Consider the following 14562-nt stretch of genomic DNA (forward strand, 5'->3'; position numbering starts at 1 on the left):
AACCTATCCTGATACCATACTTTTTGAATGGAATGAAAACGAAGTGGATGAAAGTGAAGGAGCCATTTGGACATAACTTCCAGGGATGCTATCATGAGGTATGGACAATTACAGACTACATCTAATCTTTAGCATGCTTTTAAAAGTACTTTCTGGTTCCTGGGTCCTGGCACACACCTTGTCATTATACAGACTCTGTCCATACTTTCTGTGACCTAGTTTTCATTGGGAAGAAATTTGGTGTGTGATTTTCCCAGCCTGCCTGATCAAAGGCCCAGGATCTACATGTAGAGTGAGGAGTATTTCCAATTCACGGTTGATGTAGTATTGATATAGCCCCAAACAGCACCTCTAGACCTAGAATTTATGTATTATAAATATACCTGAAAACTGAAAACTCTGAGAATTAAAGGCCTACGTAAAAATTATATTCTGAGAGTCAAAAATTTGTGAAATGCATAGCTATGGGCCACAAGCAAGGTCTATTGTACTATGATAAACCCTTATATATAAAACAGGGCAGCACACATCAGAAGCCTGGACAAAAATGGTAAAAGGAAGCAACGCTCTCTTCCCCCTCACTGCATGAGGAAACACAGCTAGTTCAGTTAAGAGCAGCCTGGGGGAAGCCAAAACAAAAATAATACCATGACAACACCATTAATATGTGCTGCAATGGATAATTATGTGTGTGCAAGATTTACAAGAGAGAAACAAACAGAAAACAGAAGAATTACAGAGGGGAAAAAACCCTTGATCTTACTGCCAGTAAACAACCATGTAGAAGTGCTTTTGTCTTCCAGAGGTTGTTGTTTATTTTGTACCCCAGCTTATTCAAAACTGTGAAATGTTTTGCTGGCTTCTTTTTTTTTACCAATCTCCATGACAGAAAGCTTAGGGTATGGTATATAACATTCCCCCCCCCCTCCATTTTCTCCCCCCCCCCCCCTTTTCCTCAAAAAAATATAGCTCACAGATGTAAGATTGTGTGTGATTGTATGACGGCAGCAAAAGATTAGTTACAAGAACTCAACAGCCTGAAAGAAAAGCTTGATAAAAAAAAGCCCTAAGCAACAAAGTAGTTTTAGCTGGATGTCTTTATTCAGCCTCTTCAAAACAAAGACTTTTAACTATTACTGATATAATGAAGGATATGTTTATACTAACATAATCTGGACATGGATTTTGTGAATGTAACAAGTAAGAAAATGAGATACAGTTGGGGGAACCAATGGAAAAAGAAATGCATCCAGTCTGTGTTCACATGTCTTCATTAGACCTCTTCTCAGATGAAAAGTATGATCTGCTTTGCTGTAGCTATAGAATTTGATTAAGAGTGTTGTGCACTATTATATTTTGTACCTCTAAGAAAGATATCTGCCATTCTGTCCTAGGCATTTTTTTCCCCAGTCTTTCTTCTTCAGGTGGTACAAGTTTGTACTAACTTGAATGGAAACTGTTAGTTGCAGTTTCAAATTTCAGTACCCATAATTCTGCTTGATGACATTGGTATGTCACAGTGGTATGTGAGCATCTGGTTTATGTCCTAGTAGATGTTTCAGTACTGGTGCAGATTTCACATAAATGATGACATCTCCTCGGGGGAGTGCCATACCATTTATATACTGGATACATCAGTGTGATGGCCTGATTACTGTGAAAATGAATCATATAATCAGTCACTAGATAGAACAGACTGACAAACACAGTTTTACTTGACAGTGTACATGGTTGCATACTTGCTGAGTACAACAACTTGAGCCCCATAGGCAAGGAACAAAACCCACTGCCATTCCAGGAATGTCTTTATGGAGGGAATGAGTGCCACTCTACTAAACATAACTCCTACTCATCTCTGAAAGTAAAACTGTTAATAGGTAAAATACCAACCTATATTAACCCACTGTATTATTCCTTCTGATACTGGAACAATAGCTTCAATTTCTTGGTAAAATTATGATGCGCATCTGTAGGTGAAGGTTCTTAAAATCTGCTGTAGTTCATGGCAAGCAGCAGTGCACTTTCTCAAAGTGATGCTGGGCAAGGGATTGAGAAAAGCTGAAAAAAATCTGACTTGTAACAATGGATGTGCTGCTTGCATTGTCCATACGTCAGTGTTTACACACACACTGGATGGAGTCAGACAGAGGGCAGCAGGGAAGAGGGGGTGACGCAGCAGCAAGACTGCCAGTCCCAGGCTGGTGTGATGGAGCTTCAGACTGGATGGGGGACCAAGTCCCGCAGGGGCCCATTGAGAGTGGGGAGTAGGCGAGTGGAGAGGGAGACAAAAGAAAGATCTTGCCCTACCCACACTGATGAACAACACACCACGAGCACCCCAGTGCCCAGCAAAGAGCACAAGGGTCCCAGACACGCCTACAGCCACTGTAAAGCTCTGCTTATCTGCAGCTGGTGTAGAGCTAATTGAGCATATCATGTAGGTGCTGATAATCAAGTCACAGTCCAGATGCCTGTTGCCAGAGTCTGTCCCCATATTTGAGCTGCCAAGTGTCATAGCTATTCACGCCTCTGTGGGGAGTCTCTCATCCAGCTCTAAGAGCCAGCTGGTGAGCAGAGCAAAACGATTCCCCTTAGTAAGCTGCTATAACCATGAATGGCAGAGGCCCTCTGTTGGCATACAACACCTTATAGTGCTCATCAGTAAATGAAATATCCAGCTACGCTTGCTGATCACTGTGCTATGAGAATGAAAAGCTATAAGCAACAAAACCAAACATTAATAAAGTCAATGAATCTGTGGGAACAAGGGACTATTTCTGAAGACCAGCCTACCATGTCTTAATTTTAAGTTGTTGTTAGTTCAAAAGTTTGAGAACAGTTTTGTAAGAGCATATTTCAGAATCAAAAGCTTGATGTAAAATGTGCAAGTCCAGCAACAGGTTTAAGACAGTTTCCCTTGTTCATATAGTGTGAGATTATGAAAGGTATTAGTCTCCAGTAGGTTCAGTAATATGTAACAAACAGTGAACAATGAAGCACACTTCAGAAAGAAATCCTTAAAAGTCTTTTAAGTTCAGTATATAGACTGTTGAGGAATTACACATTGAATACAATTGATACAATACCTTGTTTGCAAAGGATTAATGATGAAAATGCAGGTTTTTGTCAGCAAAGTGCAGCAGCAATTAGGAGCTTGATTTAGGTGTAGTGGAAACATTTTCAGAAGCAGCTCTTTCCACTGACTGTATAGGGGGTCTAATATAGTCCATTAAGTAAGGCAGTGTGAACGTACCCTTAGAATACTCTACGGTGGCCATTGATTTTGATATTGAGACTCCAGCTCATCAGAACAGCTGATTAGGATAGGAAGAGAAAAATCTATCTAGCCTACAGAATAAAGACCTTGATTAGTCCCTCATGCAAAGACAGGTTCAGGAAAACAGGCTGAGCTTTTTGCTTTTTACTGTCTTCTCCCAGATGTGAGATGTAATTCAGAAGTTGTGATTCCCTTGACTTCCATTAAGGAATGACAGCATCCGAAGCAAGACATCTCAATGGATTTTGGCATTTTAAAATCTTTTAAGGATACTAAGGACTGAGTGCAGGAAAGACATGTCTTTAGTGCCTTCAAGGTTGACAGGATGAGATACTCCAGAACCCTCCAAAGAGATATCAAGGGGAGGCAGGGGGTTGCACTTTATTAGTTATCTCCTCAGGGTTTCTCTCTCAAGGGTTCTCAGGCATCTGATAAGGCACCATCTCTTTCTTGCTTCCTCTGTACCTTTCCTACCTCCTGTGTGGTTTCTCTGATGTCTAAGGAGGATCTAAAAAGCTGCTCCCAGTGCAGCATCAGTTTAATTCTAAAAGTCACGGGGATCACCCACATGGAAATAAGTTGATAAGAAATGAGATTCTATCAGGCTTTTCTGAAGCTTAATTCCAAAAAGTAAGCAACAGTGTTGCTTTAAAAGAAGGTCAGAACTTTCACTGAACAGACTAAGTCACAGTCTTATGACAGGGGTTAAAATAATAAAAACCCCACAGTCCAAATGACCAGTTAGAGAAAAACAGAATCAATCATATCTCCTAAAATATAAGGACTGCAACTCAGAGCAAGCCAAAAGAAAGCACAGGTAATTCTGAATAAAAGTGGCAGCTTTATTCAAAAGGTCCCACTTCAGGGACAAAAACCATAAAAGAAATATAATTACTGAGAAATGTAAAGGGATGAACCTCATGTAAACTGCTCTTGATTCAAAGATGTTAGCTAAATGAAAAAGAGAAAACAATATAAAAGCCTTTTTCTAAAACTACAGCTGTGGGTTGTGAAACCTTGAGTTCAGCTCCTAGGAGGATCCTCCACAATTTCAACATCTCTGCACATCTCACAGTTAGAAAAGTAACATCTGATGAACCATTTTTAGAAAAAAGAGAACTGCTCCTTGATTTTTTTTAAATGAACACAGTTTTGTTTGCTAAAAGTTTTCAAACTGATACATCCTTCTTGAGGCAGGAAGAGGTGTTTTTGACCTTCTTACTGTGACTGTCAAACCAGTTTGGTGTTACTCTTGATGTAAATCCAGGCCATCACTTGCACCATAAGAGATATGGTAAGTCATCTTTGCTATTTTTTTTTCCTGTTACCCCCCCCCTCCCCCCTCAGTAATTAGTAGTTGCTTAGGTAGTCTACTGCCTGAGGTGTAAAATACTTATGGAATCTTGCCAGTGTACTCATCTTTAAAAAAATACCCTGGAGAAATATACAGGATATGTTAAATAGAATACACTATTTTTAAAGGGCAGAACCACTAGAAGACTTGAGCAGAGGGTCCAGGTAAGCAAAGAAATATATCTTCAGAGATTGATCTAAGTAAGAACTATAATAGAGTATGCCTCTTTGATTTTTTCTCTAAAGATGATATATAATGATGGAAATCTGCATGTTAAAACTGTTACTGCAAAGACAAAACAGCTTATTTGAGTGAAGAGTACTTATTCTTCTCACAGGACAACTACAGAAAATCTGATGTATTTTAAATACTCTATCTTATGGAACCTGTTTACATGCAGTGTGGTTTAGCATTTTACCTCCATCCATTACACCTTTTTAATTGTTACCATTTTATAGCACTGTGCAAATGAACTTAAACTCACTTTAATAAAATCTTTGCCTCTTTAAAAACAAAGAGCTCTGACCTGAAACTCAGTCTGATACAGAGGCATGAATTTGCAGCTTTTCTATGGAGAGCTCTTCTTGAAAACTGCATGACTGCTAGTTTCAACCAGAGCAACAGAATTTCTATAGCAGATTTCAGATTTCTAGAAATACTGCATTTATATAAACTGTATTCAAAATAATACAGACCTCTTTTTGAAATATTCTTTCTTCAGAGATCTTGCAGGGATATCTTTGGGTTTTTTTCCTCGCAACCAGGAAACATAAAAACAGTCATATATCTCTAGTTAGGTAAACAAGCCAGCTTGATTAACCCAGTGAAGCATTCTAGCTAATGGCCAATGCTGTTTCCTAAAACACTGAGATTATAGGATAAAGCACAAAACTTACAATTCCTTTTTCTGGTTTCCAAATTAATACCTGCAGTTCCCATTGTCAGCATGTGCTGTATACTATACACAATTCAGGGTAGTAGGTACTTTTGCAGACAGAGGCTTCTGAAGCAAAGGCTAGGTTAGAGGAATGGGGCTCAACTAGCGGACGGAAGCACTCAGAGAGGAGAACACAATTTAAGCCTGCAAAAAGGGTTGAAAGAAAGAAAATAAGATGCAGAGAAGAGGTGGTTGTCATTCCAAGAAGGCAGTGGAAAAGGAGGGAAGGCACCGAGACAGCAGTTAGCAGGAAAAAGGGACTGTCGTGACAAGAATTACCACAGTAATATCAAGGCAGCATTTTGCAATAATATTTGCATGAACACTATCAATCACATACTCATAAAATCCCACTCTGGGTTTATGACTCAGGTGTTTTTCATACCCATGTTTATGCATGACCATCACACAGGTGCAGGATCATTAAGACAGGATGTTCTGGGTTTGGCACTGTGTTGTAGCCACATTCCATAATCCCAGTATACAGCACAGCTGACTGACACATAAGAAATGAGGATATTTAGCTATATGCAGTACCAGGGACTGGTATTGTTAGGGCATGCAACATAGACTTAGCAGATCTAGATGAAGGGAATATTAAATATTGGTGAAGTGCCCAATTCTTGGTAGTTCAGAGATAAAGAAGTTAATGCTTTGGACCAAAAAGGGTTTTATTTTATTTTTTTTTTTTTTTAAAAAAAAGGGTTGCTGAAAGTCCTTAAGAAATATAAACCCTTAGATACTTTAAAATCAACTTACTGTCAATACACCTGAACCACAGCCACTTCCTTTACCAACAAAACCATTATCTCAGTATTGTAATTACTATGTAGTTAGCACGGCTGTGGAAAAAAACTGTTTCACAGAGATTGCCATAGCTTCCTGAAAGCTGGTCTTTGAGGAGTTTGACAGTACTTATTTTCTCCCCAAGAAATTGTATCTAGGCAAAGCTGAGACACAAACTATTAAAACACACCAATTTTCTCTTATTCCTTGTTCTCCAGAAGAAGACTTCATGCCATACTCAACATGCTAAAGTAAGGTCTGAACATGGATGGTCTCATTCCTGATACTGTTAGGAGCAGAGTTGACAGCCAGATGTGGAGAAGGGGTGGGAAAAAAAGTCTGCAAAAGCAGCACTTATTTTTGTTTAGAAGGTGCAGATTTTTCTTCAATAAAGCTTCCTCCTTTTTTGGGGGGCAGATTCATATTTGGGGGCAGATGGACTCAGATCCTCATTTGTAAGGTCATGGGAAAGTGGTCAAAGACCTAGCAACCAGTCCCTTCCACAAGACCTCTGCTTAGGTTTAGCTAAGTTAACCACTCTGACATAATCAAGATATGGACATTAGCATTTCGAGAGATCTGTGCTTACATCAGAAAATACTCCCTTCAACTGGGCAGTTTTGTCTAGAGAGACACAAAGAGACACTTCAGAGATTTCACAGGCTGTAAATCAAAATGGACCATTGTGAGCTTATACCAAAAAAAGAAGACTGAGGGCCTGCCCCTGTGTCATACCAGCCATGGGCTGAGTTTCTTCAGTTACATTTAGTCTTGCAGAACTCAAGTGCAGAGAGAATGAAGTGGTGTTTTTCAGAATGTGGGCTCTGAAAAAGATGCCTGCAGTCACACAGGCTAGAGGTTGCCATTGAAAAAAGCGTACGGCAGGGCTGTAAGCAGGAAAGGAGCAAACACAGCTGTGCTCATGTATGTATGAGTGGGCAGGGATCACACAGCAAGTTGGGGCAGATGTACCACCTGAAGTCTTCTGTGTCAGGAACGGTCCTTTGCTTTTGTCAAGAGAACATCCAACTGCCTTGGTGAAGGCATCAAACTGGCAGGAAGATGCAGAATTCAAACCCATAAGCCTGCTAGGAACAGCCACCAATCTGCAATGAAGTGTCTGATAAAAGCAGTCGTGGTGACACAGGAAGAAAGAGCAGCCCTTTTACCAGACAGCAAACAGCTCTATTTGAGTGGCTGCCACACGCATCAATTTCACTTCCCCACTAAAGTGACCAGGAAGCACATTGGTCCCTCTGAACACCCGTCTTCACAAAATCTTCTTCCCAGCTTCTTAGGGGACACACAGGAGTTCTTCCATTTTCTCCGGGGGTCTGTGAGAAGACAGTTCTCCTCAACTTGTTCACAGACCAAACTACACAATGTTATGCTCCTGCATCTGGCTCACAGTCCTACCCGGCACTTGGGAAAGGGGAAGAGTTTGGCAACAGGAAGGGCTGACACCAAAGTCATAAGCCTTCATCTGCTCCCACTATAACAGAACCCGCCTGAGGGCTTTCATAGCTCTGCTGCCCACTTACCTCCCAGGCTGGGACTCCTTCTTGCAGGGGTAGCCCAATCCCTCCAACAGTCCCCAAAACAAAAATGGAGGGACAGAGAGTTCGGGCAAGCCTTACACTTCCTCAGTTACTGTGTCACTTCACTGGAAACATCGATTGACAGGATGAAGGACGATACCAAACAGCCGCTACACGCAAAGAACTGCTAGTGCACACTCCTAGTGATGGCCATATCTGCCTTTTGCCTTTGTGCCCTCTCCAAGACACTTAACCAATCTAAACCTTGGAGCTCCTGAACCACAGCTGCTAAACAGCTACTGAAACATGGAATCAAAACTTTCTTCATCCCCAAGCACTGGGGAGGTCGTCCAGTTGGCAGGGAGATGCGCAACACTGATAGCAACTGTCATCTTTTATGCCATTTGACAAGGTGGTTACCTCTCTCTTCTTTCTACAGGACTGCGCACCACTTTCATTCCAGAACTCCCTAACACCAGCACGCTTCCATGGCCTGCGCCTGACCCAGACTCTGTAACGGCACACGGCGTTTGCCATTTTGACCCAGACCAACACGGCCATCTTGCTGCTCTGCAACACCCAGGACAGCAGGTCCACCAGGTGGGTATGCCTAGGACTGCGCAAAGGTCATTTCTATACCTCCAGTGACCTGATTCCCAGAGGCATTAAGACTCCCAGGAAGTCACAACCTGAACATGCACCACTCAGTTGTCTTTGACCCCTGTCACAGTGCCTTTGCAGGCACCAATTTATTGCCAAAGTGCCTGGCCGTCCCTGGGTGAGGGCTACACTACGGGTTGGCACGACGGGAAGGTGGCCAGGTCCCAGGGAGAAACATGGCTACGCTCTGCGAGCCAACTGCTCCGCGTTCCTGTTGCTGCCTTGCTGGCTTGCTCTGCCCCTTTGCAAAGCCACTGCTGAGCACAGCAGCCCTGAACTTCTCACTGCTGAGATGACATTCATCATTCCTCTGCTTCTGGCTGGGTCAGTTAGCTGACAGGCTCTGCTGAGGAGGAAGAACGCTTCAGACCGTGTACACGTAGGAAATGACACGCACCACACTTCCCAACATGCGGCAACGTGACTTCATAGGTATATAGATGGGTTTGCTGGGAGCTCTGCAACTTCATTCACTTCCAGACCTTGACGTAGTAATGCTTGTGTGCTCAAAAGCAAAAACCGTTCCAGATGAGGACGCCAGCATGTTTCATTCCCCTCACTGCCAAGCTTAGCGTTTCCTCTAGTTTAACATCCTTTTCTTCCTTTCCAGACAAACAAGCCATGGAAAACCATACCACAGACTTAGCCGACTGGTCACTGACAACAGAATTTGACTACGGTGATTCAGCACCATGCATGGGAACGGAGGAAAAGCACTTTGCAGCAAACCTTTTGCCACCGCTTTATTCTTTAGTGGTGATATTTGGCCTCATAGGCAACATGCTTGTTGTCCTTATCCTGGTAAAATACAAGAGACTGAAGAGCATGACTGACATCTACCTGCTTAATTTGGCAATATCTGATTTGCTGTTTATATTTTCTCTCCCTTTTTGGGCTTATTACGCTGTTCATGACTGGATTTTTGGGGAGGCGCTGTGCAGAATTCTCTCAGGCGTCTACCTCCTTGGCTTCTACAGCGGCATCTTTTTCATAATCCTGTTGACCCTAGACAGGTACCTGGCCATAGTGCATGCAGTGTTTGCCTTAAAAGCTAGGACAGTTACCTATGGCATCCTCACTAGTGTTGTCACTTGGGCTGTTGCTATTTTTGCTTCTGTCCCTGGGATAGTATTTCACAAAACTCAAAAGGAAAATTCACGTTATACCTGCAGTGCTCATTATCCGTCAGAGCAGAGAAATGTATGGAAGCAATTCTTGACCTTAAAAATGAACATCCTGGGACTTGTTATTCCTATGTTAATTATGATCTGCAGCTACACACAAATTATAAAAACATTACTGCAATGTAGGAATGAGAAGAAACATAAAGCAGTCAGGCTTATTTTTATCATAATGATTGCCTACTTTTTTTTCTGGGCACCATATAACATTTGCATTCTCTTGCGTGATTTTCAAGGTGCATTTTCCATCACTACTTGTGAAGGCAGTGGTCAGCTGCACAAAGCAACCCAAGTGACAGAAACAATATCAATGATCCACTGTTGTATCAACCCTGTCATTTATGCCTTTGCCGGAGAAAAATTTAGGAAGTATCTTCATAGCTTTTTCAGAAAGCAGATTGCATTCCACTTCTCTAAATACTGTCCTGTTTTCTATGTTGACACAGCTGAACGAGCTAGCTCCACCTACACACAATCTACTGGAGAGCAGGAAGTTTCTGCTGCATTGTAAGTTGTGTCTAGCGAAAAAGTGGAATTGACTTTTGTTAAATCCAATCTTTGATGAAAGCCTGCAGAATTTGTCCTGGATACTGGCTCTAAGGCAGCTGCAAAAATCACAGAGTACATATGTACCAAAGCTTGTATTTGCTCATACATTTGGGTATTTGTAGGTAAATTAAAAGGATGTATGAAACTAGATACCTAGATATGCTAATGTGGGATTCGGTGGGAAAAGCGTTCTCTTATTTTCTGAATGTAAAAGCATAGTTTTGTACTATAGGGCCCAAAGCCACACAAAAGCTGAGGGACTAAGCTAGCAGGCTCATAAACTAATTTTTTGAAGTGAACTAGAGGTTAGAAATTGGCACTGGTTCTTTGGAAATATTTCTTGACTGTACTTTACACAAGGTATCTCAGTCATTTAAACCCAGTCTTGGTCACATCTTTCACTAGCCTAGTTGTGTATCTCTATAAATAACACAAAATCACTGAGGTCTGTGATACAGAATATTTACAAGTAGCATGTGAATTTTTATTACATTTAGAATAAACTCTGATATTTCAAGGTATATTTTTCTTTGCTTATGGTTGAATATCAACCTCTTGGATCTTTCTCTTAAGAGTTTTAACTGTTAGGTGTTGCTATGTCAGTGACTTGAGAGTTTGGTATTTCAGAAGGCTCTGTTTTCATCAACTGCTTTTTTATATGCTATTCATACTAAAAAGCTAATATAATGATCTATCATTGATCAGAAAATCAATGTGTTTACAATATTTTAAAAATAAAGTATTGCACATGGAGCTTTAACCAGGTTACATCAAATGTGGACAATGAGTCAATCACACTTTAGCTTCTTAGTACAGTGATTTTGCTTGTCATTTTTCTAGCCTACATAAGAGAAAAACTTCAAAATATAACACAAATGAAGTTGTAATGGCTGCAAAACCACAACAGCATTAGAGGTGTGAAAATGATTTCTGAACAGGGTTCAGCCAGATGTTTTTAGAGATAAGCATATGCTACAGACATTTAAGTTATCAAAACATATGAGTAAGTGAAAATAATTTCTGTTCTAGAGAGTCAAGGGCACAGTGCATCCCTTTTTATGTTTTAGAAGCAGCTATCATATGGGGGCTATGACAAGGATTTTTTCTGCCATTTAGGAGTTTTACAGAGAGTCGAATCTTCTATAATTACTAAGACTGATGATCAAATATGACTGGGCTTCCCCTTAAAGCTCAGATCCTACAAAGCACTTGAACACATAGAAAAGATGAAATAAATATGGGGATACTCACACACTTAAGATCATACCATAATCGCACTATTAATCAATTTAGGTTGAGTTGTCCTTTCTAGCATTTATTTCCCCTAAAACAGATGAGTTTGAATAACTCTGGAGACAGGAAATGAAAAGTGAATATTTTGATTGCTGTTCTTCTCCAGCAGGGCAATTTCTGTTTCCCAATTCCCCTAGATAGCCTTTTAAATAATATTTTCAAAGAAGCAAATGTTTCAAGCAGCCTCAAAGATATTTTACATTGCCAAGTGCATATGAAATCAGTAAGTGAAATAGGGAAATCTTGCTTATCAAACCACTTGTTTTAAGTTACTCAGTTTTGTCATATTAAGCACCACTTTTGGACTACATCCACATGGGAAGTGTAACAAAAGTATACTACACCTTCTAATTTACAAGATTTTCAGCTGCAGTGCTTTTTAAGACCCTGTGCATCAGTTACTTTCTGGACTTTGTTCTTTTAAAACAGGTAACTATAACAGTATAAGCAGAAAATGGGTAATTTCAGCATAAAATTATAAATACATGCATTTATTTTTTAAACTGATAGAAAGCTACTTGCAGTAACTTCTAGATAGGCTGGCCTTTTCCCCTCCTTCTAGAATACCTTCATGAAAACATTTTTATATTTTATTCTGCTCTGGACAAGAACTTCCATTTGACCCTTAAGACACCTTGTCTTTAAGAAGTTACTTTGTAGGGCTTTGATGCCAGGCAGTGTATGTATCTTGACCAGCCCTGCAGGAACGAAGTACAACAATCAAACATGCAGGAGCACACTGACAAGCTTTCCAAGAGGCATGCCAAAAAGCAGCATGGATCCTTCACAGTGTTCTCTTTTACAGCATGGACCTTTCCAAGCAACAAGCAGCTTCTAAAACAGATGGAACTTAAGAGATTGGTGGCCCAGTGGATCAGCAGCTTATCAAGAGCTGCTATCACCTCACCAAGAAGGGACCATGCTTCAGTGAATGAGAACAAGCCAGAACCCAGCTACTGTAGTGAACTGTGATCCACATTCAAGAAGGTAATACAACATAAGGCATTTGGTAGCATTGCTGGTGCATTCCATTAAGGACTCTGCTAATAGATTGTAATATTTTGTATCATTATACAATCCATTAAAGTTGGTTGACTTTTGTGTGTTAGACTTCTTGATCCTCCCCCTCCTGCCCTCCTTCTTTTTTTTTTTTTTTTAAATAGCCCAGAAGAAGGAAAAAAGAAGAGAATTTCTTTGTCATAACAGGTTGCTATGATGCTGAAAGAGTATGTTGAAGGATGACTCAGAAAATTTAGAATGGTATTGTTTTGTGCAAGATATACTTTATACATGTTAAGTTGACAAGTTTGTGCTGTAATCAGAAAGGTACACAGCCATTCTTTGAGCAAGGACACTCTGGAACTATTAGGCTTTGAAGAGACAGTCAAGGATACTTGGAGGATGTTTTGTGTGCATTACCAACTTGGCAAGAAAACTTAAAAGTTCATGTATCCTTAACTGAACCACCCTTATCATAATACTAAAAATTACACCCCTAGGTCAAAAAGACCCTTGCCCGAGTGAAGAATCCTCCCCGAGCATGCATGATAGTAGAAACATATTACAATTATATGCAAATTAGTAACAAATCAGTGTAAAAAGGAGGGATTTTGGCATTGACTAACTGCTGGTTTTGTGCATATAGTGAAATATCCCGTTTGGGGTGCTTGCTTTGTGGAATACCACCATCTAGCCCCCAGCTTTGTGCAAACCTGAAATAAATAAGCAATGTCTCCCTGTGTGTGAAAACTGACTTACTGCACACCAGGCAACGAATCCACTTTTTGCACAAGCAGTCCACTTTTAATACCCTGAATTTCTCCTGCCTAAGAGTTAGCATCATCAAATAACACAGGGCCACCAAGATAACTCCAGTGTTCTTAACCCTTGTCGCTAATAATCTAATAATAAATATGCTAGTTTGGTTGTCATTACATTTGATTTTATTTTTACAGATGGGAAAAGCACTATCTCACACAATTCAGTTTGATCCTAGAAGATTACTATTAAGTGATTTTAAAGTAAATAAGCATACAAAAGAATTTTTAGTGTGTTTAGGATCCGCCCTAGTGACCGAAGAGCTAACACCTAACAATTCCAGTAGCCTTGCATGCACGCTTCCCCTTCGGTTCTTAAGATTACGGTGCCATCGTGTGGCATGTAAGGTTTCATGCTACCGAACAGTCACTACCCCGGCAACGCTTTCGGTATTTTCCTTTCGAAACTTTTCCTAAGAGGGTCTTCTGTCAAAATGACTACCTCCACGACGGGCAGCATCAATATTACACAAACAGCAGGGAGCCTTAGAAAACACTCACGGCCACTAAGAACGGAGGTCCACTGGATGAGCGGGCATGGTCACCTCGTACAGACTCAGGCAGATGGGAGAAGTGAGGCTTACTCAGCTCCTGCACAAGTTTTGCACACAACTCGTGCCCGGATTCCAGCCATCTGCTCTGAAAGGAGCGCATTTGACGTTCTTTTCCATAGCTTGGAAATGACAAGAGTAAAAATACATTCCACACCGCATTTCCTTTGGAAAGCGATAAGGTTTGAAACGTGGATGGGAACGGGATGCTCACACTCCCAACCTCTCCCAGAGCCTGGCAGCTGCGATACCCCCCCCAGCAGAAGACGGCGGCACCAGTACCCATGCCTGTAAAGGAATTGTGTAACTTTTAACCGATGAAGGTTGGTGTCTTTGCTTGCTGAACGGTATAAACAACGTAAAGTTTTGACAGTCGAGGGGCGAGGCATTGGTGGGTGGCCACCTCACCCCCTCCTCTGCACAAACTATAGAATAAAGGAACAGAAATACCTCGACTCGGTGTGTGAATTGGCGCTGCGCACCGGATAACGAGCCCGTCTACAGGGCAACAGGAGGCCGGTCACACCGGCCCCGTTACTCGATCACCACAGATCACCACAGATCACCACGGGCCGCCGAGCGCCCTCCCCGCCCGCCGAGGACGCGAGCGGGAGGAGCG

At 41.3% G+C, this 14562-nt stretch overlaps 1 protein-coding gene and 1 long non-coding RNA gene across 3 annotated transcripts in view; one reads left to right on the top strand and one right to left on the bottom strand.

Moving 5' to 3' along the window:
* LOC114017718 (uncharacterized) overlaps nt 1–14525 on the bottom strand; it is a 44341-nt gene extending 29816 nt beyond the window's left edge. Inside the window, exon 1 of the long non-coding RNA XR_008732043.1 lies at nt 14394–14525. This is a non-coding gene — a long non-coding RNA (uncharacterized LOC114017718). The remainder of the gene's footprint in view (nt 1–14393) is intronic.
* LOC102058061 (C-C chemokine receptor type 5-like) lies at nt 4413–12685 on the top strand. 2 transcript variants are annotated; one of them, XM_055709158.1, is made up of 3 exons: nt 4413–4571; nt 8332–8492; nt 9163–12685. In XM_055709158.1, the coding sequence occupies exon 3, from the start codon at nt 9174–9176 to the stop codon at nt 10242–10244; it is 1071 nt and encodes a 356-aa protein (XP_055565133.1). In that variant the 5' UTR covers nt 4413–4571; nt 8332–8492; nt 9163–9173; the 3' UTR covers nt 10245–12685. The 2 variants fall into 2 exon arrangements, with proteins under 2 accessions (XP_055565133.1, XP_055565134.1); XM_055709159.1 differs by lacking the exon at nt 4413–4571 and adding an exon at nt 4648–4795.
* Nucleotides 14526–14562: the final 37 nt, after the last annotated feature.

Source organism: Falco cherrug, chromosome 4 (genome assembly GCF_023634085.1).
Source record: "Falco cherrug isolate bFalChe1 chromosome 4, bFalChe1.pri, whole genome shotgun sequence".
Classification (NCBI taxonomy): Eukaryota; Metazoa; Chordata; class Aves; order Falconiformes; family Falconidae; genus Falco; species Falco cherrug.

Excerpts from the sequence above, each read along its gene's own strand:
- LOC102058061 (XM_055709158.1), top strand. The coding sequence starts at position 9,174 with ATGGAAAACCATACCACAGACTTAGCCGACTGGTCACTGACAACAGAA.